This window comes from Cebidichthys violaceus, unplaced genomic scaffold (assembly GCF_023349555.1).
Source record: "Cebidichthys violaceus isolate CVI_PGR_0920_01 unplaced genomic scaffold, fCebVio1.0.p SCAF_11, whole genome shotgun sequence".
NCBI lineage: Eukaryota > Metazoa > Chordata > Actinopteri > Perciformes > Stichaeidae > Cebidichthys > Cebidichthys violaceus.
In genome coordinates, this window is record NW_027176274.1 from 1640227 (window position 1) to 1663619 (window position 23393).

The following is a 23393-nucleotide window of genomic DNA, read 5'->3' on the forward strand; positions in this document are numbered from 1 at the left end:
TTCCACTCGGCCGGTTGAATCTGAAGCGATGATGTAACTTGTTGTTTTTCTGTCAGTGGATCAGTTCATGCCGTGTCACACAGTGACAAGAGGAGTTGTGCTTCATGTAGAGGTGAAGGTGTTTGAGGTTGGCTTCATCGTGCACGTTTCATGAGCTCACGCACGGAAATCCGTCTCGTCACGATTAAACTGACGTGTAGTGGTTTGGACCGATCGGCTGCAGGCTGGTTTAGACTGTATGGAAGAAGAGGACGTAGTCATCAGGACGTTTGTGGACTGATCTTATGAAGCCTCGAGTTCAGCGTTTTGTCTCTACCCATCTTGGGGGTTTTTTTGCAACCAGAAGTGACACGAGAGGGCGGAGCTAAGTACTACTGAACGCTGAATAAGACATTTCTAGGCTACCAAATGGTTACAATTAACTTTCATAAAAGACCAAAAATTTCTTTATGGTCTCAATCTCTAGTTTACAGTCTTCTTCAATACAGCATGATGTTCATTTAGTACATTATGCTCCATGTAGAGTCAAACAGACCATAAAGAGGGGATGCTTTAGGGGCGGGGCTACACGCTGATTGACAGGTCTCTACCAGAGACGTATATGGCGTCTCTACGTCACTCCTCCTCAGTCCAGATGTGGTCACTTCCTGTTCACCGGTTGCAAAAAAAAAACAAGATGGCGACCTCCAAAATCTGCGAATTCGAGGCTTCAAACCGACGAGAGACGTCATGAAGACTACGTCCTCCTCTCACAAACAGACAGGAGAGAGACATTCCTCTCTTCTCCATTGACTCTGGATGTTTTCTTGTGTGTTTTTATTTTAATCATAATCTCTCACTGAAGGTTCTCTCTTTCAGGTGGTTTAAAAGAAATGCTTTGGTGTGAAAGGGTTTTATAATATGCTGGATGTTGTTGAAGTCTTTTCATCAATTATTTTTCAATTCAGCCGTTTTAATAATGTGAAACTTTAAATCTCCAGGTTAAAGACAGAACAGCTTTGTGGGTTTCTTTTTGTTTTTCTGTAAAAGAACTTTCTGTGGAATGAAAATGAAAAGGATCACAACCCTGATTACACATCCTTCTCCCGTCATTAACCCTTTGATTGACAGGTTGTCCTCCCACTCCTCAATGCAAACAAAAGCGCTTTCTCCAAATGTGTAATTATTGTATATTAGTCACTTTGTGTGTGTGTGTGTGTGTGTGTGTGTGTGTGTGTGTGTGTGAGAGAACATGTTTGCTTGGTGTCTCTGCTGCACCTCCTCATTGTGTGCTGCTGATTAAAATCATGTGTAATTCTTGTGCAGCCGGGTGACTCAGCGGCATTAGTCATCTTCCCAGAGACGGATTGAGCCTCTGAGCGTGAATAATCCCGGTTCATTGAAGTCAATCTGTTGTGAAAACGTCACACAGATTAAATCGTACTGTAACTTCTGTAGAGGCGTGATGTAAACCACTGCTGCGTTATCAAGAGTCTACCGGAATGTTACGAGTGGATTAATCAGAGGTGTGTTGTTGTGTGTTAGCGTTGTTACACACACACACACACACACACACACACACACACACACACACACACACACACGTGTGTGTTTCCCTGCCGGCTCATCTTCATGCTTTTGTTAATATTATTCATCTTCATGCTTTTGTTGATGTTGTTCATCTTCATGCTTGGTTCTTGGTGGTGAGGCTGGATCCTCCTGAGGCCTGAAAGGTGGTGAGACTCAGAGAGTGAAACCAGACGGGAGACTAAATTTAAATCAGCCTGTCTTTAATGCAAACAGTTTAAAATGCTCTTATTGACATTGAAATGATCTGGGCTTCATTTTTAAACCTGATTGATTCATGGTTTAACTTTAAACGTCTAAACTATCTTTAAATAAAGAAAGATACAATTTAAACAAATCTTTAAACGTCACTTTAGATTTCAATATTATTTATTAATTCATTTTGATTTGGTTTAAGTATCCCCATACTGATTAAACTTGAATGTAATTTAAGGCTGGATTTACTAATCAGAGATTAGTTATAAATCTGAATTTACTCAAACCATAAAACCATTTTTAACACTAATCTTCGATTAAACTTGGTGCAACCCAGCCTTTAACCAGATAACTAGAGATTAAAACCAGTCTCACTGTCTTCGTCTCAGGATCCACTCGGCTTCATCTTCATCTCTCCATCCACCGTCTGTGCTTATTGTTGTTTTTGCTGAATGTACTTTTAATTCTCCTATTGCACTCTTAAAAACCTGGGTTCTTTAGGGGTTCTCTGGGGGTTCTTTAGGGGTTCTCTGGGGGTTCTATGAGGCCAAAAGGTCTTCAGGTTTTCCCTCCATGCAAACACGACAGCAGCTGATAAGAACCCTCAGAAATAAGACGTTCAATCTGCTCTGCTGCTCAACACATGAAGCCAGCGGCTCTTAACTTCTGGTGGTTTGATGTTCCAGCAGGTCTTTAAGTCAGTTTTAAATGCTTCCTGATTAGTTTTTTTAGAACATTAATCAGAGGGTCTCTGAGCTTCCTTCTCTCAGACGTGGACCTCGTTACGTAAACCTGATGCCAGGTTTACACGTTTTTACATAAAAGTGCGACATAAACCTCACTGACCTGCAACATTCCCATCCTCCATCGCCTTCAACGAGGAGCCGTCAGATTAACGTAGCGGCTCCAGCAGCTCAGACTGAAATGCTCTGAAAGAGATTAAATGGCCGTCTTCTCCCCTCTTCTTAAGAGCTCTGTCATATATCTATCACTTAACTATAAGCTCTACATGCAGGGCTGATATGTATCCAGCAAAACATGTCAGCAAATAGGAGTTAGGCCAAAAGTAATGTCCATCATTCTGTCCTCATATAATACGGACGTTTTAAAAAAGGCGACATGTCATTCTCTAGATAAGAACGTACATGTGTGGACTCACTGGGGAGCAGTGGCTATTAATTAAAGGAGTATTTCACCCACAGAATCAGCATGTGTGTATCAGTTACTCACCTCCTGTTACCTTCAAGTTGTTCTTTAATGTTCTCCGCATTTAACACACTTAGTTAGGTTCAGACAACGCAAATACTTAGTTAGGTTGAGACCACTAAAGTACTTAGTTAGGTTGAGACAAAACTACTTAGTTAGGTTTAGACAAAACTACTTAGTTAGGTTTAGACAACGCAAATACTTGGTTAGGTTGAGACAACTAAACTACTTAGTTAGGTTGAGACAACTAAACTACTTAGTTAGGTTCAGACAAAACTACTTAGTTAGGTTCAGACAAAACTACTTAGTTAGGTTGAGACAAAACTACTTGGTTAGGTTGAGACAATACTACTTGGTTAGGTTGAGACAAAACTACTTAGGTTGAGACAAAACTACTTAGTTAGGTTGAGACAACTAAACTACTTAGTTAGGTTGAGACAAAACTACTTGGTTAGGTTGAGACAAAACTACTTAGGTTGAGACAAAACTACTTACTTAGGTTGAGACAAAACTACTTGGTTAGGTTGAGACAACTAAACTACTTAGTTTAGAAGTTATCAAACGATATGAAGGAACTTTCAGATCATCAGTAGAAAGAGAAACAGATGTATTCCTCCAGACTGAAGCACAGGAACACAGGAGCTGAAATCATATTTTTTTCAACCACTAACTGCATTAAAGGAGATAAAGGGGGTAGTTCAGTTAAAGGGGACGTTCTGCTCTAACAGCTGTGGAAACCAAGCAAAATTGGAGGATGATTAGGAAATAAAAATAATAATATCGCGTGTGTTTTGGCTGTTTCTGTAACGGTGCTGTCATGTTTGAAGGAAGCCATAACTAAGATAACATAAGTCTGAAAGGGATCAAATATAAGCTGCATGTCGGTGTCCCTGAAGGAGGTTTTTCAAAAGGGGTTCCTCAGGGAACAGTACTAGGCTCCCATCTGACAAACCCCTAAAGATACCCAGAATCCCCTTCTCAGAGTGCACTGCATGCAGACTGACCCCCCCCCCCACCCATTGTGTTTCTGTTGTCTGTAAAGGTCCGTTCCCATCTGGCTGCTTTAAAGAGCAGCAGCAGCAGCGTGGCCTCGCCAAAATCCTCCTCCTCCTCCGCCGCCACGCCGCCCGCCGTGTCGCGGCCGCATTCCTTCAGCGAGCCGCTCGCCACTAGCTTTGAAAATCTGCACCTTCGCAGCAGCCAGGAACACCATCACCCTCCACCTTCATCACTCTCATCATCATCATCATCATCGCCTGCACGCACTGACCCACAGCCCCACCCCCAGCATAGGCCGTCAGAGGAGGCCCCGCCCCGGGTAAGGACAGGGAGACAGACCCCCTCCCCAAACGTAGTCTGGCAGCAGGAGTTTAATTAATTTAATTTAATTAAAAAATAGGTTCAATTCAATACTTTAACAGCTTCCCACACTCTGCTTGATTCTTTATGCTATCAAAAAATAATTTATTGGATTTCCTTTTCTTGTGGTGTAGAAAATAATCATGTCTGGGAATTATAGATTTAATTAAATCCACATTGAATTTTTATTTTTTTAAATAAGCAGGTCTGAGAAAATCCCATATTCTGACTCTATTCTCCCTGATGATACACAGAATATCCAGAGGAAGAGGAAGTCAGAGTCACTCGGTGTGAATCAGTGTCGACACAAAGAGAATACTTGTTATCCTGAAACCCAGACATGAGTCAGCATTTTGTACACTTCCTGTCACCTTGTCTAGAAGTCGATGTGATATAGTTTAGATGTCTGAAATCATTTCTGTGTTTAACTCAAGCTGAAGAGATTGTAACGTTTTAGTTCTCTGATGTAAAACAGGTCAGTGAACCTTTATAGGCTAACGTTAGCTTTTTGTGCTACGCTTCAAACATCATAACAGTGGAGTTCATTAGTGAAGATTATCTTGATGAAGAATCAGAAACAAATGTTTGACACAGATTATTTTCTGCAATAATCCAAAAATCCAATGTAAGAATCTTATTGGCTGTTTGTGGAGAGAACCAGTGATGATGACTTCCAGGTTTATAATCAGACAATCTGTCTCATGTTGCTTTTCCTGAACAACCACAAAATGACATAAAAATAACTGCAGAGGGAGAGAAAAATATGCAAGAGAGAGGAGGGAGAGGTTTGCGTCTAGAAAATGAGCTTTTCTAACCTGAATGTATAGCGTGTTGGATAAGTCTTGGCTAAGTATAGGACAGACAGGAACACTGTGTGGTAAAAGCCACAGATGTGGGGAGTCAGAATCCAAAAGAAGAGACGTCTAAATTCAGTCCACAGAGCCAAAGTTAGAACATTTAACCCTCGGTTATAAACAGAGCTGCTGCCAAGTCGAACCGCAAAACTTACTGTAACTACGTAGAACAGAGTCTCAATACGACGTATCAGGTAAGCAAGAGTATTGAAATACAGGAGGAAGGACCTTTCATTAACATCAATCCATATCTTTTTTTTCATTTTGCCCCTAACTTACACTTCTTAACAAAACTAAAATAATGGCTGTTTGTGTGAAATGATATCAGCTGCTGGAAGTTCTGTTTTGCACAGCTGTGTTGTGTCGAGCTTTGGCTGTTATTAAAGGTTATGTTTCGGCTTTTATTAAATTCCATACGAGTCCGGAAAAGGGAAAAGCTGTGAGTCTGGGTGTGACCTGTGACTGCCGGTGTGATGGTTCTTGTTTTTCAGTGGTACTTTGGGCCGTTGTTGAGCAGGTTATTAGAGGAGGAGGATTTGTCCGGATACAACATGTGTTCTGTTTGACATTGAACTGCGTTCTCTTGCTCTGCCGATTCACACTGCACGTTTTAAGGTGAAAGTGCAGCCATATTAAAAATCCACAGCTCATAAGTAGCAGCGATTACATTAATACACACTGTTGATTTTTGTGAATTTGATTGAGATAACTTTTTTTTAAAGATTTCAAATCTTAAAGGGCCTCGTTGTCAACAACACCGGTGGCCGTTAAGTGAACTGCAGTTGGCTTCCTGGGCCTCGGCCAAAACTACAATTACATTACAATCACATATCATATTTATAATAACGTTACTCTCTCTAATGTTCATTGGCTCCCATGATTCTAACTAGCTTGGTGTTTGCAAATTACTTCAGCAGCTAATGTAACAAAGCAACCAGCGCCAGATCCATGCCGCGCAGCTAAGTTACAGCTAGCTGGCTAACCTTAGCTTAGCTTCCTGTTGAATAGTTGGCCGCCCTGCCTTGCTTTGCTCTTAGCTAGCAAAAAGCAATAAATAGTCACACATTATTAACTATTAATAGCCGTTACATCATTTATTCTTGGCTAAAATCAACATCGTTGGTCATAATATAATTTAAGAATCACGGATCATGTTAGTGAAGTAATTTAACAAGCTAGCCAACTAAAATATCCATAGTATTTTGCTTGCGATAACATTGGCGAGCAAGCAAGCTTAGGTTAGCCAGCTAGCTTTGACTTAGCTACGCTGCACGGGTCTGTTGGTTGGTTGCTTTGTAACTTTAGCTGATAAATTAATTTGCAAACGGCTAGCTAGCTAGCTGATTTACCCACCAGATTAGCCCACAGTCTGGATGGATTAGCTGACGTTGTGCTACGCTAGCTACACACTGTTGGCGCTGTAGCGGAGTTGAAGAGCTGCTCATGGATGTGTTTTATAAATTTGGGCTTTAAAGTTAATGTTTCTCTGTTTAATAAGCATTGTTTGCTAAGTTAGCTTAAAGAGCTAGCCTCTAACGCTACTTGAGAGGCCTTGACCACGATGGTCCACCAGGGTTGCTGTGATGCCGCTAATAGTTGTATGATTGAAGGTCGCCGTATGTTTTTGTGTATTTTCATGTATTCGCTGCACTTTCAAACACACATTCATGCTCACAGAGTGTTCACGTGTGAGCGGGTCACTGTCTTTATCACAAAAGGTTCCCGTAAGGACTACATCAAGGTCCCCGGTGTTGTCAAGGCGAGACTCGCCTCATCACCACGGCAGCCATGCCGTGCACCGCCCCGTTGCCAGGTAAACTGACATCACCCCTCTGATCTGTATGATGATGATGATGATGTGTGATTTGTATTGATGAAAAGAAAATCGGCATGGATAGGCATCTTCGTAATTGAAGAAAAACTGTCAGAGATATAAAACAAATCAGTAGTTTTTAGCTTAGTTAGTTCTGATTAATAAATCTAGAATAGAATTTATCATTTATTGTCCACCAGGGTGGACATTTGTCTTCACAACAACATAAAAAGCAGACAAGCAGAATTAACATACAATACAGTCTGTTACATGTAACAATGTAACATGTAAACCAATATTACATGACCTTAAATCAGTATTAGACAGTCCTAAACCAGTATTAAACTGTCTTATACCAGTCTTACACTGCCTTAAACCAGTATTAAACTGTCTTAAACCAGTATTTAACTGTCTTAAACCAGTATTAAACTGTCTTAAACCAGTATTAGGTAATTTATTATTTATTGTCCACCAGGGTGGAAATTTGTCTTTGCAACAACATAAAAAGCAGACAAGCAGTATTAACATACAATACAGTCCGTTACATGTAACATTTTTATCAAATTACAAATGAAAAAACAAGTTTATTGGAATACAACTGGGCCCAGAATACTGCCTTGTGGGACTCCGCTGGTCGTATCGTCAGAGGAGAATATAAATGTTCAGCTACTGTGTGTTTTCTGTGTGTGTCTGACACAAATGAGATCTTCATGAACTAAAGCTCCACGATGTCAGTGTGTCAAAGTCTCCAGGGGAAAAGTGTGAGTGCTGTGAGTCAGAGTGAAACCAGGCTGCTGCTTTCAACTGTGTCATTAAAAAGACATGAACAAAAGAACGACTTTCTCAAAACAAACACTTGCATTGTTTGGAGATGGATCAAACACACACACACACACACACACACACACACACACACACTCAGGATTGTGTCTGTGCACTCAGTGACTTCCCTGTCTGTCTGTGCGGCTGTTGTCTTGGTTTTTATGGGGTTGTGTGTGGGAGGGTTTATGTAACAGTGCTATAGCTGTCTAACCTTATGATACCTTTTGTCTTTGTGTGAGAACGTGTTTGTTTCGCACAGTTTTTCCAAACCACAGAACTTATTTTATTTCATCTCAAAAACAACACATAGTCTGTTCTTACTGTACTATTACTTATTTGGCATATTCATTTAAATATAATCAAATGGCCTGTTAAACAAAATACTCTGTTAATGTTATTATTCATTTACTTTTTGCTTCACCTCCAGATAATTCTGGCACATTCAGAGAGTTTAACGGTGGAGTTTTATTAGCGATCAACTCCATGAGTCTGAAATGATCGGTTTCTATGTCAGAATAAGGAACCAATGGAAATGAAATCACACAGCACAGACGACGGTCTTCTACTCTGCCTTCACCTCTGACTCTTTCGGTGTTTGTTGGCTCTACAGCGCGGCGGAGCCTCGGCTGCTGTGGGAGCGAGTGGAGAAACTGGTTCCCAGGCCGACCAGTAACAGCGGCAGCGGAGGCTCCAGTTCCTCCAGCAGCTCCAGTAACTCCAGCTCTCAGCCCGGTTCTCACTGCGGCTCTGGAGAGAGATTCAGGGCCCGCTGTGAGTCCATGCACACTTCCGACCAATCAGCACTCAGAAAACACCATGCAGGAGGCAGGCGATAGAAGTGAAACGCCGCCTTAGAACGCAGTCAATTCCACAAACGTGAAGACATGCATTCTTTTTACCACTATTTAGAATAAACTGATCTTTTCACCTCCACCTCCTTCAGCCTCCTCCAAATCAGAGGGCTCGCCCCTCCAACGGCCAGAGAATGCTGGGAAAAAACCCGAGGAGAGGCGGGACTTGGTCAGGCCGAACAGACCAGCGGTGAGACTCAAAAAGCCCGACTAGCCAGTTGTGTAGCTCGCTAGCTAGCTGGGATGGATCTAGATCTAGAAGTGTGTGTGTGTGTGTGTGTTAATAGTCACCGCTTTGGGGTGTGTCTGATGGTTTGCTGTGGCCTGATGGGAGATTCTGTGTGAATGCTGATGAGCCGGCTCATTTGGTGACAAGACTCTGTGACTTTGGATTGAAGCTCGCTGGCTGAAGGGTTTTCTGCACTTACTGCTTGCTTTCTCTCCGACGGTGGCCATCTTAACTCTCGCCTTCTCTAACCCTCAATAAAGAATTAACTTTCTACTCTTTCCATCCAATGATTGTCTCATTATTGGGATTCATCCACTAACCAGACCTCCAGTAGCTTGAGGAGCATCTCGTCCCTTCATCTCTTGGCTCTGCTGCTCTCACGCTGGCTTCTCATTGGCTGGCGTTCCTCTGTAACCACTCCTCCTTTTCTGCAGCTTTTCTGTTTCCTGCTAACTGAACGTCTGAACTAACGGCTCGTATAAAAGATGATGAAGAAGAATGGGCATCGTTCCAACAGAGCGGGAGAACAGCTGGAATCCATGAGATAAAATGACAGGTGTGTTTGTCTTCTTCTTTCACCTCTTCAACTGTAGGACCTGACGGCTTTGGCCAAAGAGCTGCGAGCCGTGGACGACGTCCGCCCCCCCAACAAGGTGACGGACTACTCTTCCTCCAGCGACGACTCAGACACCACTGATGAAGATGACGATGAAGAGGTGGACCAGGAGGGAGGCGAGGAGTCGACCTCAGGCCCCGAGGACTCCAAAGCTGTGTATGTGTCCGACATGAAGCAGAGTTATTATCACTTTATAACTGCATGTTGTTTTTATGAATATAGAGAATATAGAGATCATTCGCTGGTTTATTTGCACCGTTGCAGGTAACACATATTAATCAATTATGGAGCAGGGGAGGGTGGTCATTGTTTTTGAAAATATTTTCTTTGAGATTTGAGTCTCAAATTTTGCGAGAATAAAATTTTGTGATTAAAGTCACAAATTTATGAGACAAAAACTTAGATATTCTCTGAGATAAATAATAAAGTGGGACATTTACAGAAAAACAACCTGAATATTCTCTGAAATTAAAGAAAAAAATAAAATTTTCTGAGAAAGTTTTATACAAACTTTTTGTATTATTATTATTATTATTATTATTATTATTATTATTATTTAATCCTACATTTGCCATAAATCTCAAAAATGTACAAGGAAATAAAAATAATATTCTCTGAGATTAAAGTGGAACATTTTCAAGAAGAAACGATACTTTTGCGTTTTTTTATGACTTAATAATATTCAAGTTTTTCATTCTTGGAAAATATATTATTTCTTCTCTGACAATACTTTTTTTACATTTCAATTTATGAGTTTTTTTTCTTGTAAATTGTGCAGTTTAATTTTAGAGAATACTTTAGTTTTTTTCTTGTAAATTTGCACGTTTTTTGTTCTTCCAAATATTCAACTTTAATATCAGAAATCCTGAGTTTTCTCTCGTAGTATTCCCCCCCTTCCTCCAGCTCTGTATTATCATTATTATCATTATTATCATTATTTCATTGACCCGGGATGGCCTTCAACGCGGCGGCGTGTATGTTCTTACCAGTGTGTCGCACGATGAATAATGATTTCTTCACTTCTTCTGCCCTGCAGTTCCTCCAGACTCAGTAACGGAGAGACGGAGTCGGTGAAGACTATGATCGTCCACGACGAAGGTGAGAGCGACGCCGGCTCGACGCCGTGTAAAGACAGCACGCTGATCGTCAGACAGGTACCGGACAAGAGACATCGAGACAGAGCATCATTTAAACTTACTCCCAGTTCTGTTGCACATTTTCTTCATTTGTTCCCTGAGTGTTTCTTCCATTGTGTTCGTGTTGATCATGTTCTGTTCTTGTTTATTTTTTGTCCGGTGGAGAGCAGCTCCGTGTCCCGCCGGGTAGACGGGTAGACGGGTAGACGGGTAGACGTTTAGAGTAGTGTGGTGCTCACATGAAGAAGACTGGAGATCTACTCCACATTAAAGAGCTTTTAAACGTTAACGTTACTAAATGATACATGTATCTCACGGTATACCTGTCTGCTAACCAGACTTCTCCTTCCGCCTGTAGAGTAGCCGCTGTAGTTTGTCCTTCGCTCTAGCCCCCGCCTCCCCGTCCCCTGAACTCACCACCAGGAGCGCATGTAGACCCTCAGCCGTCTGCCCCTCTTTCTACTTCCAGAGCGCAGGTGACGGCAGAAAGCGCCCGAGCCCCGGCCCGGGCCGAGCTCAGACCCCTCCCCCACCGCCGCCCTCCGGCCCGGGCCTCGGCCTCGGCCACCACACCCCCAGCCCCCATCATCACCACCACAACCACCACCACAACCACCACCACCATCACCCCACACAGAGCTCGGACAGGAACGGCTTCGCCGGCCGCATCCACCACCTCCCAGACCTGATCCAGCAGAGCCACCATTCCTCCCCTTCCTCCTCCGCATCCAACTCCCCCTCCTCCTCCTCCAGCCTTGCCAGCCCCTCCACCATGTCCCCCCAGAGTCCACTGGACAAGCTCAGCATGCTCATAGAGGTATGTCCCCCCAGCCCGACACGGGACACCTTTAAAGAGTGCTATTTCTTGTGTAATCTTACAAAACGAGGAGGGAAGATACGACCGGTTACATGCTGCTTTGGTTTAAAATATAAAAATATAACATACTCATCGAATGAAGATCTCGGTAAGGACTTCCAGCTGTCGTCTCTGTGTGCTTTGTTGTTGAGGATCAGTACAGACGTGGTCGCTCTGGTTCAACGTTTCCTCTGAGGCTCGTAGTGGTTTCACTAACTCTCCCCACAAAACATCTAAATCTCATCTCATTCCTTCATGTTGCATATTTCCAGTCATATTCTCACATTCTGCAGACAGTCAGTCATAGCCAACAGGGCAGTTAGGAGCTCAACGGCAAGTATGTCTCACACGGAACTACTTTTTTACATTTGTTTCCCCTTTTTGTTCTTTTTGTCAACGTGTGTTTTTACCCTCCACCGTTTGTTTTTGACGTATTTATCATTTTACCCGTCGTGTATATACATATATACATACACATACATACATATACATAGATTTATATATATATGCATGAAACACACACAGAGAACCCTCCGTCTGCCTGCTCGTTTCACTGCATTGTCTCCTTAACGTGTTTTTCATATTTTAAAAGCAGCACATTCACAGTCCTGATCTTCTGCCTCCACTGACTCCGCCTTTCCTCTGACTGTAGAGCCAGTCTAGTAACAACATGCAGAAACACAAGTCCTCCTCCTCCTTCACTCCGTTCATCGACCCGCGCCTCCTCCAGGTGTCTCCATCCACCGGCAGCGCCCTCAACAACATCGGTAAGTCACGGCCCCGTTGGCTGCTGGGTAAAAAAAAAAAAGAAACCGGGTTTTGTTTCCTCACTGTTCTAGACGAACGCTCCCGGTTTGACCATGTGACCGACCCTTGACCTTTCTCCAGGCTACGGGAACGACGCCCGGCTGGCCGAGGCGCTGCGGGCCGACCCGTCTCGGAAGGGCTCCGTGGTCAACGTGAACCCGGTCAACACTCGCCCGCAGAGCGACACGCCGGAGATCCGCAAGTACAAGAAGAGGTTCAACTCTGAGATCCTGTGTGCTGCTCTCTGGGGTAAGAACGAGGCCCAGAGGAACGAGGTTATGGTTATGAGAGGCGGCTGCATTTATGGATTCTAATATACGGTTATTACAGCTACACGTCTGACTTCATGCAGGGACATTTAGAGTTCTTATCTGTTTAGATTTCTGTGTAATAACTGTACATTAATTGAATATTATACCAATAATACTGCAAAATATTCTCATTTAATTCTTATTTATTTATATTCAACACACTCCCAGTATTGTTTGTTTACACTGTGGTTGTGTAAAATAATTACATATATTTATTGGTTTTATTTTACTCATATTCTTTACGTATATTGTGTTATAATTTGTACATAATTTACTTATAACACAGTCCTTTATTTCTATTTATTTCTATATATTTCTTTATGCTTATAGAGCGACTTTAATGAACCAATATCAATAAAGTGTTTATGATTCTGACAACAGACTAATGTCACATGAACATAAGATCTGTTATGATGAAGTGATTATTAATAATTATATATATTCAGTGTTCATTAAACATTAAAAGTCAAACTTCTGTTCTTTTAGATGTTACTCTTATAAAAGTCTTCACCACCTGGTGGCAGCAAAGTCCTGATGAAGTCTGACCAGACTGTGTGTCCAGCTGTTCAGTGTCTGTTAGTGTTCTACTAAGTGTGTGTGTGTGTGTGTGTGTGTGTGTGTGTGTGTGTGTGTGTGTGTGCAGGTGTGAACCTGTTGGTGGGAACAGAGAGCGGTCTGATGCTGTTGGATCGCAGCGGTCAGGGGAAAGTCTACCCTCTGATCAGCCGACGGCGCTTCCAGCAGATGGACGTCCTGGAGGGACTCAACGTCCTGGTCACTATATCAGGTACACACACACACACACACACACACACACACACACACACACACACACACACACACACACAGAGAAGAGCATGCACACGCGTTTTTAAAGATGTTTTTTATTACACTTGATGCAGCCAAATTGGTCTCACAGGGATGAAGAATTAATCAACGAGATGGACTGAAACACACACACACACACACACACACACACACACACACAGATCAATGCAAATAGACTTTGATTCATTAAGTGAGACTGAAAACAGTTTCACTTTTATTCACCATGCTGCATCAGCTCCTAAAATGTGTGTGTGTGTGTGTGTGTGCACAACACACACACACACACACACACACCTGCAAATGCACACTAAAACCTGCTTCATCGTACATATTCTCAGACAGAATTGTGCGTGTCTGCGTCTGTTGTTGCACAAATGTTTTGGTACACACACACACACACACACATGGTTTTGAGTTCCTAGATTTCTCAGATTGAAAGTTCCTCCACGTCCTTACTTCTCCTCTTTCTCAATGTCACACACACACACACACACACACACACACACACACACACACACACACACACACACACACGGAGGCGGTGCAGTCAGTGTGTCACAACAGATATTTTGAGACAGACGGATGTTGAGTAAATGCCAGCGTCACGTGTGTGTATGATATGTCGCACACACACACACACACACACACACACACACACACACACACACACGCCTGAGCTTTCCATGATGGAGTGAAACTCCTGCAGAGCGTCTCACACGCGTCCGTCTGGACTTTTCCTGATTATGGCGTGTTGGTTTGCGGTGACGACGCGTAGAAGAAGTACGCGTCACGGAAAGTTGTCTCACTGTTTGAGAGGCTGGCAGAGAATAATGCAGAGAATGTCACAGCGAGTGTGTGTGTGTGTGTGTGTGTGTGTGTGTGTGTGTGTGTGTGTGTGTGTGAGAGCCAAAACATGACATTGTGACGTACTATACTGAGTGTTTGTGACAATTAAATCAGGATGCAAAAATACATTATGGACATTTAATCAAGAAGACAAACGGTCTTCTACATCTCAACACTAAAGATCACAAAGAACATGACAGCACATCGATTTTACACAATCAAAGGCCTGGTAGAGGAGGGATCTAATACAAGCTATAATACATAATAAAAAACAACAACATATCCACTACAATATCTACTATAATAAGGTGGTCTCATGCTCTTTTTGCCATCAAAATAAAAGTCCAGATGCTGGAAGTCTTCCTTGATGCTAGAGAAGACTTTCCCAGGTTCAGTCGCTCTGACACCAAACGTTAACGCTTGTTAAAGCATGCGAGGAGGGATGGAAGGGTGGCTGTCAGAGAGGAGGTCTGAACGTCTTGTCACCCGTGATTTGATCTGTCTTGACCCCCCCGACAGGGAAGAAGAACAAGCTCCGGGTGTACTACCTGTCCTGGCTGAGGAACAAGATCCTGCACAACGACCCCGAGGTGGAGAAGAAACAGGGCTGGACCACCGTCGGAGACCTGGAGGGCTGCGTCCACTACAACGTCGGTAGGTCTACGCGTCGGGACCTCCGCTCATAATGCTGCAAACGGAACATTTGGATGAGATTAAGAACGGCTGTTTGAGCTTCCCTGTGGCTCGGCGGTCTGAGATCTGAACCATGTTTCTGCAGCCAGCTGGTTGGTTTGTGGCTAGGATTGCGTGTCACGTCTCCTTCTCTTCCTTTTTTACTTCTTTGATGAATGTTTCCCCATCAGATATAAAGTGAGTCACATCTGGATGAACGGGGGGACTCTAAGTCTAACTGCACAAACTCAGTGTGCACCACGGATAGAGGACGGCAGGAAAGCCCTTTGTTAAGTAATGAGGCGGACCTGTGTAGTCACAATGTCCTCGGTTAGGGTCGAGCCGCTGAGCAGAGATCAGCACTTCCTGTTGGAAACTCCTCCGACACGATCGGAGTCCGCCGGCCGTGAAATCCTTTTTGAGTCGTCAGCTCAAATTTTTAAAGCTCAGTTTGAGCACTAGTGGAAAGTCCAGTTCAGGGCTTTTCCAAAGAGAAGGATCAACACGACACAGGTCTACTGGTGGATCAGAACTACTGAATACAGATATCATAGACCAGATAAAACTCTCCAGCTGGGTTACAAAGTGCTCCACGCAGCAAACACAGAACATAACAACAGCACTACACAATCAATGTAACGATCAGATGAGTCCATGTTTGGGTTTTTGTTCCCCAGTGAAATACGAGAGGATCAAGTTCTTGGTTCTGGCTCTGAAGAACTCGGTGGAGGTCTACGCCTGGGCCCCCAAACCCTACCACAAGTTCATGGCCTTCAAGGTGAGTCAACCCACTAGCGTAGCTCGTTAGCAGACATAAGTGTGTGTGTGTGTGTGTGTGTGTGTGTGTGTGTGTGTGTGTGTGTGTGTGTGTGTGTGTTCGTTCAGCTCGTTATCAGTATCGACAACCTGTTTTTTCTGACCCGTGCTCTTCAAGTCTTTCGGAGACCTGGTGCACAAGCCCCTGCTGGTGGACCTGACCGTGGAGGAGGGTCAGAGGCTAAAGGTGATCTACGGCTCCGCGTCGGGCTTCCACGCCGTGGATGTGGACTCCGGGGCCGTCTACGACATCTACCTGCCGACACACGTAAGAGCTCACGTTAAATATACACACACACACACATCTGGGGCCACATCCAGTCTTCTTCTGAGCTTCATCCCAGAGTTTCGTCCCTGCAGATCCAGACCCACATCCAGTCCCACGCCATCATCATCCTGCCCAACACCGACGGCATCGAGCTGCTGGTGTGCTACGAGGACGAGGGCGTCTACGTCAACACGTACGGACGCATCACCAAGGACGTGGTGCTGCAGTGGGGGGAGATGCCCACCTCCGTGGGTGAGTCGGGGGGGGGGGGGGATCATCTACTTCCTCAATGAGGCCGACACGTTTGAATGATGGTTACTCATCTGACAGAATGAACTTGAATCCCTCTCTGCAGCCTACATTCGCTCCAACCAGATCATGGGTTGGGGGGAGAAGGCCATCGAGATCCGCTCGGTGGAGACCGGACACCTGGACGGGGTCTTCATGCACAAGAGAGCCCAGAGACTCAAGTTCCTCTGTGAAAGGAACGACAAGGTGAGCGACGCTCGGTTCCCCGCGGGGTGTTCCATCAACGACGGCTGAAATAACCACCGTAGCTGCTTTGGTCATGTTGTGAAAGTCAGCTCAGATATCTGAGAAGCTAGACTCCGTGGTGTCTGAGGTCAGAGCATCATCTGGAGGAGAATTCTGTGTCACGCGTCACAAGCTGTGTGAAACCAAAATACACTGTTCTGCTGTGATTTAACCGCAACAAACGGACACAAATGAAGCCGAAATAACTTCATAATGAGGCCGATTAGTAAAAAGTCAAGAATTCATGTTTCGTTAGATCTCTCCTCGAGACGACAAGCAAACAGCTTTTAAAACTTGTTTTCTCAATGGAGTCTGGATCGATCGGTGCTATGCTAAGCTAACGTCGTAGCAGCTCCATCAACGCTCAGCATATCGAGAAGCACAACGTGTTGGAGGTGTAAAGCGTCCAGACCGCTCAGAAGCCTCAGACGTGTCGCTCTGGCTTCTCTTCTCCCTTCACGCCGTCGGTTCTAACAGGAAGTAGAGAACGACGTGGTTCTTCTTCTCTGTGCTCGGTGAGAGCTTTAGAGCTCTGCAGCGGTTCTTTCTAGAAACAGTTTGAAGGATGTCCCACATTGGTCAACACGTTTGAAAGATCGACTGGTCAGTCTGTGTGTGATTCTGACTGGTTGAAATATTTTAACAGTAATTATTCTCACCAAAATGCAATTATTTTGTGTAAATTGAAACTTTCCAAATTGCGATTCTTTCCCTTAAATCATAAAGAATGTGAATTTACACATCGGCTCGCTTTAATCGCATGACGACAACCAAAGATGAATTTCATTATCAGTTATATATCATCTACATTAATAATAATAATAATAATAATAATAATAGAACTTTTCCATCTTTTAATCATCTTCATTTTGAGACAAAAAAACCAAGATCCCAGTAATATCTTCTCTTGTGTCGCACAATAAACTTCATGTTAATGTACCAGCAGAGAGTGAGCTGGTGGAGCGGGAGGCGTAGCTGGCAGTGAACCTCCACCTGTCTGTCTCTCTTCAGGTGTTCTTCGCCTCCGTTCGGTCCGGAGGCTCCAGCCAGGTCTACTTCATGACTCTGGGCCGGAGCAACCTGCTCAGCTGGTAGATCAGAGGCCCCGCCCCTCTCTCCTCTTCCTCCTCCTCCTCTTCTTCTTCTTCGTCCTCCACCCTTCGCTAACACTGGATCTCAGAACCCCGCCGTCGATGTCATCGCCACCGAAAAAAAAGAAGAATAAAAAAAGAAAGAAAGAAGAAAACCAGGGACCGGACTGCAGCGGTCCTCTGTGATGACGTCGCCTTAGAACTGTGCTGAAGGGACGATTTATCAATATGAATGAAAGTAGAAATATATTAAATGTGAATTTAAGAAGGGGGGGGGGGGGACTCCTCGTGTCCCTCTGTGTGCTCGTCAGGTTGAGATGAGACACGTTCTACTATTATGTTCCTTCATTAGTTCTGTTCAGTCAGCTCTACCTGCTAGTACTGCTAGTACCACTATTATTACTACTACTGCTACTACCTTCTGCGGGTCTGTCAGAGCCCCCCCCCCATGTTCCCGCCCCTTTCTCACGAGCGCGTCATGGGGAGTCTGTTGTATTAATACTACAGTAGTGTGTGTACATGTACTTCTGTTTGACATGCTGGTTAGAGGTGGAGGGGTGATGGGGGGGGGTCTGATGGAGGTCTGATGGACGGGACTCGACAGGTGGGGGTGTGTGTGTGTCGTTGAAGTATTGTGTTGTTTCGACAGGTGCTTTAAAAAAATAAATAAACACATAAATAAATAAATACATAAAGCGAGGGGGGGGGGGGGGGCTGAAGCAGATGGATTTCAGAATAGTATTTTTTGAATTATTACTATTATTATTCCTTGAAGATAAGTGTAACTATGTGGAGTAAAAACATGTCTTTACCTTCTTTTTCTTTTTTTTAAAGATTTACGCACATCCACCCACAGTCTGCTCGCTTTACTCTGAACCCACAGCAGTGTGTGTGTGTGTGTGTGTGTGTGTGTGTGTGTGTGTGTGTGTGTGTGTGTGTGGGCGTGGTCCAACCGTTTGAATGAAAACATAATAAAAAGGTGTTTATGTACAATAAAAGTTCATTGAATCTTCCAGATAGCGTCACGTTTCTCCTCCACCAGGCAAACGTGACGCTGACCTGCTGTGAATAGTCAGATATAATGAAGGGGTGTGTGTGTGTGTGTGTGTGTGTGTGTGTGTGTGTGTGTGTGTGTGTATATGTGTGTGTGTGAGAGAGAGAGGGTTTTAGGTGGCAGAGAGGTAAACGCATGGTCAGCAGGTTTTTGTTATGTGTTTGAACACTGAAAGTCCAGATTGTAGAACAGTGTTAGTGTGAGAAGGTCTGAGGCAGGAGAAGATGTGAGTCACAAGGAACCAATCCTACAACGTCCACCTCATCAAATACACCTCCTCCTCTTCTTCTTCTTCCTCCTCTTCTTCTTCTTCCTTCTTCCTCCTCTTCTTCCTCTTCCTCCTCCTCCTCTTCTCCTTCCTCCTCTTCTTCATCTTCTTCCTCCTCCTCTTCTTCTCCTTCTTACTCTTCCTCCTCCTCTCCTCCTCTCCTTCATGTTTAAGTTGTCTGTATATGTGAACAGCAGACTGCAGCATCCTCCTCCTTCAGCTCGTCTTCTGAGCTCCACTTTGTCCTGAAAGACAAACGTCACAAACGAGCTCGAGAGTGAAAACGTCTCCAGGAACATCTTCCTCCCTACGAGGCTGTGTGTGTGTGTGTGTGTGTGTGTGTGTGTGTGTGTGTGTGTGTGTGTGTGTCTGTGTGTGTGTCTGTGTGTGTGTGTGTGTGTCAATGCATCAAGGCCTTGACGAGCGGCTGCATCCACTTCATGAGAAATGAAACGGGTTGTTCTTGATGTTCTTCACGTTGTTGTGACTCGTATGGGGGACAGTGTGAGGAGGGCAGCAGTCCAAACCCTCTGAAAGCAGAACGGTGTTCTAGAGCTCCTCTTACAGCCTAACGGTGGATCCTGAGTAAACACGTGAGCACGGTGGTTTCATGCTACGCTCACCGTAGAACATCATTACAGAGAAGAAGTTCCTGTTTCACTATTCTGCATCACTGTTTATGTTTAATGCATATTCCCTGTTTGAGCCTGGTTTGAATTGGATATTTAAAAAGACGTTATCTCCCCTCATCACCGACTCACCCACCAGTAAAGAACACGCGTGTTGTTCATTTCAGGTATTCAGTGCAGGATGAGAGGTCCACGTGGTTCTTTGTTGTTCCTCTGCTACTCTAACTTAAGTCCTCTCTGTGTCTGACAGGAAGTCCTGTATCTTTTGTTTTTCTTTGAATAAACTTTAAAAAGTACTTTTAAAAAGAAGCGTGTGTGTGTGTGTGTGTGTGTGTGTGTGTGTGTGTGTGTGTGTGTGTGTGTGTGTGTGTGTGTGTGTGTGTGTGTGTGTGTGTGTGTGTGTGTGTGTGTGTGTGTGTGTCCTCCTGTTGTTGTTGTTGTTTTTTTTAAAGTTCCCCAAAGCTTCTCATGCAGACTGTTGTGACACACGTTGGCTAACTGAAGCACGTCTTTGCTCCGTTTCAACACACGTTCTTCATCTTTACGCAGACGCCAGTTCAAACGTTCTGCACCCGCTTAAACCATGACGGCGGTAAAGGGAAGTCATTCACATGAGCACAGTGGTGTGTTCCATGGAACACACACGCGTGTGTTCGTATGTGATCGCATCATCGCAGCCGTCATCACGGTGAAAACCTCAGTCTGAGGCTCACGTTGTGTAAAGATCCCGTTAGACTGAGATCGTTCGGTGAAGTCGGTACATCTCTTCAGTCGTTCTTCAGGTTTTCACTCACTTTAATGTTGTTTAATGCTCCGGTTGAGTCTGTGGCCTTTGTTCTGAGTGTAGTCTACAAAGACGTTACAGCGATGCACACCGCTGTAGAAGTGTTGTCAGAGGTCCTCTAGCTTTACTCTTAATCAGAACATCAATCTAACACATGCCTGAAGACCTCAGAACTGCTTCATGGAGACAAACGGAAGCACGTTTCAACTCCCAGTCATGTTAGGATGAGGTGAGATAATCTGCTTTCTGTTCTGCCGTCCAGCTGATGACCAGACATGGGTCCGGTTGAGCCAGTGATAGTGATAGTGTGATGTTCTGGTGATGTTGCGTCATGGATCCGCTCGTATCTGCAGCATCAGGATCTCACAGGTCTTGAGCCGGCATGAGGAATTCCCAAAACACGCAACATGTTCTTCTTTCTCAACGTCCGTTAAATGAATGTGGTGTTCTGAGCCGGTGACCTTTAACCTCTTCATGTGTTACTGTTACTGTCACAGGCCTGTTTTCTGTTTGCTTATTGACCCACGAGCAAAGGTTCATGAGATCTATTTTGTTTTGAGTACATTTGATCATGAAACCATTGATGGAAAACAACTGGACATTAAAATGGTTGTTGAACTTGTTATTTATGTCATGTTTAAATGAATAACTTGAAGAGGAACTCCTGATTTTACACATCACAGTCTATATTCATGTCTTGCTGCATATGTAGAGAATAAAGCTTGAGGCTACATTAGCTGCTACTAGCATAGCAACACCTGAATCTCAGAACCATCGATTCATTAGAAGAACCGGGTCCTGAACACCAAGAGGGCGTCCTGTGATCCATGAGGAAAATGCTTTTTGGGCCAAAGGGGAATTGTGGGTGCTGAAGCGTTCACGATCAACGCTAAAGCGTTCACGATCGACACTGAAGCGTTCACGATCGACGCTGAAGCGTTCACGATCGACGCTGAAGCGTTCACGATCGACGCTGAAGCGTTCACGATCGACGCTGAAGCGTTCACGATCGACGCTGAAGTGTTTACCATCAAAGCTGTTTACGATCAACGCTGAAGCATTTCCGAGCAACGCTGTTTACGAATCGACGCTGAAGCATTTACGATCAACACTGAAGTGTTTACGATCAACGCTGTTTACGAATCGACGCTGAAGCATTTACGATCAACACTGAAGTGTTTACGATCAACGCTGTTTACGAATCGACGCTGAAGCATTTATGATCAACACTGAAGCGTTCACGATCAACGCTGTTTACGATCAACGCTGTTTACGATCGACGCTGTTTACGATCGACGCTGAAGCGTTTACGATCCACACGCTGTTTGTTTCTTTATTCTCTGAAACACCAGAGGACGAACATAAAATAAGAACTTCTGTCTCTAAAGTATTTACTAAAGCAGAGACACGCATGACATCATGCTACCAAATTCTCAAAGTGCTGCTTCTGCTTGTAATCGATTACTTTGGGTCCAAGCTAAGTGTTCTGCTTCGACTGCGAGTGAATAGCACAGTAGGCTGCAGCAGTGACAGCTGTGCCACCAGAGCTTGCATCACTGAGGAGCGCTCATGTCATCAGTGTGTGTGTGTGTCTGCAGCACATTGGTAAAGGCCCATCACGACCGGTACGTCACGCTCAGTGAGTAATCCACCAGAATGCGTGGTGTGGTGGTGGTGGTGGTGGGGGGGGGGGGACACCGTAGTTTCGACGCTGTGAGGTGACGGAGCAGTTAGTCAGAAAAACACATGCAAGCTCTACTGCTTTTTACATGAATCTCTCCTCACTGTTAATAAACTCTTCATAAACTACAACACGTCCCCGTCTGACGTTAAACTAACCTCACATTACAAGAAATGACTTAATAAAACTGATAAAAAGGTAGAAGCACACAACACGCCTGTTAGCTCGCCGTGCTAACGCAGCTCGTTGGCTACGCTCTGTCTTCACACATCGAGTCAGAGAGAGAAACTCTTAAACTAAAGAAGAAGAGCCTCTCATGGTCACTGCTCACTGCAGCGTCAAACCTGCAGAAGCTCACGTATTAGTTTATGGAAATATAATAGGGAGTGCCGCACATTTCGTTACAGAACGGCTGGCCTGTTATTCACCAATCATGAGGCGGAAACGATCGATGGAGCAGCCGTCACCGCAGCTCCTCCAGGTCAACCACAGCAAACGACTAGACCTGAGGTCACATGACTCAACAGCTCTGGAGCGAGTGAAGAGTTCATCAAATGATCAAATGATCAAATGATCAAATGATCATCTTTAAGGCTTAAAATAACAAACACGTGATAATAAGGAGCAACTCATTTCACCACAGTTGCACAATCTTCAGACTCGAGCAGAATAACGGAAACTAAACAAGTTATCAGCCGTTGAAATGTTATGAAATTAAAGTAATATTCAAATAGAGAGCTGTCAACAAAAGAGAACTCTTTATCTCAACTTTAACGCCAAGAGGATTAGTTAAACGTTTAAGAAAATATTGAGAGTATTGAGAAGATCAAAGGGTAGCTTAGCTTAGCACAAAGACTGGAAGCAGGGCTAAACAGCTAGCCTCTGTGATATTTATCTACTGTATGTTTGGATTGCATCATCACATTTTCTTGTATGAATACTGTGTGCGCCCCCCCCCCCCCACACACACACACACACACACACACACACACACACACACACACACACACACACCCCCCACCCTAAATCTGCATACCAAAAATCACCACTGGTTGCTGGGAAACAAAAAGTATTTGCACGGATCTAGACTGCTAGTAGTGAGAAGATGTTCTTTTATTGTACATTTTCCTTCCCTCTTGAGTGTGTGTGTGTGTGTGTGTGTGTGTGTGTGTGTGTGTGTGTGTGTGTGTGTGTGTGTGTGCGCGTGTGTGTTATTGTGCTAAAACAAACAGAGACGTCCACCACTGACGCAAGAGGTCGGTGATGCCAGAGGAGCAACAACACTAAACTAGACCTCTGTC

At 44.2% G+C, this 23393-nt stretch overlaps 1 protein-coding gene across 8 annotated transcripts in view; it reads left to right on the forward strand.

Annotated features, from left to right (window-relative positions):
• map4k4 (mitogen-activated protein kinase kinase kinase kinase 4) overlaps nucleotides 1–18691 on the forward strand; it is a 31911-nt gene extending 13220 nt beyond the window's left edge. For 3 of the 8 annotated variants that reach the window (XM_068736903.1, XM_068736931.1, XM_068736914.1), the window contains 16 exons: nucleotides 4010–4285; nucleotides 6899–6993; nucleotides 8426–8586; nucleotides 8759–8856; nucleotides 9489–9667; nucleotides 10548–10665; nucleotides 11117–11464; nucleotides 12156–12270; nucleotides 12392–12559; nucleotides 13265–13408; nucleotides 14815–14949; nucleotides 15645–15745; nucleotides 15902–16051; nucleotides 16144–16303; nucleotides 16407–16546; nucleotides 17597–18691. In XM_068736903.1, the coding sequence (XP_068593004.1) occupies nucleotides 4010–4285; nucleotides 6899–6993; nucleotides 8426–8586; nucleotides 8759–8856; nucleotides 9489–9667; nucleotides 10548–10665; nucleotides 11117–11464; nucleotides 12156–12270; nucleotides 12392–12559; nucleotides 13265–13408; nucleotides 14815–14949; nucleotides 15645–15745; nucleotides 15902–16051; nucleotides 16144–16303; nucleotides 16407–16546; nucleotides 17597–17680 (2472 nt within the window). In that variant the 3' untranslated portion in view covers nucleotides 17681–18691. The remainder of the gene's footprint in view (nucleotides 1–4009; nucleotides 4286–6898; nucleotides 6994–8425; nucleotides 8587–8758; nucleotides 8857–9488; nucleotides 9668–10547; nucleotides 10666–11116; nucleotides 11465–12155; nucleotides 12271–12391; nucleotides 12560–13264; nucleotides 13409–14814; nucleotides 14950–15644; nucleotides 15746–15901; nucleotides 16052–16143; nucleotides 16304–16406; nucleotides 16547–17596) is intronic. The other 5 variants (XM_068736946.1, XM_068736954.1, XM_068736922.1 and 2 more) reach the window with 4 other exon arrangements.
• The last annotated feature ends 4702 nt before the right edge of the window (nucleotides 18692–23393 follow it).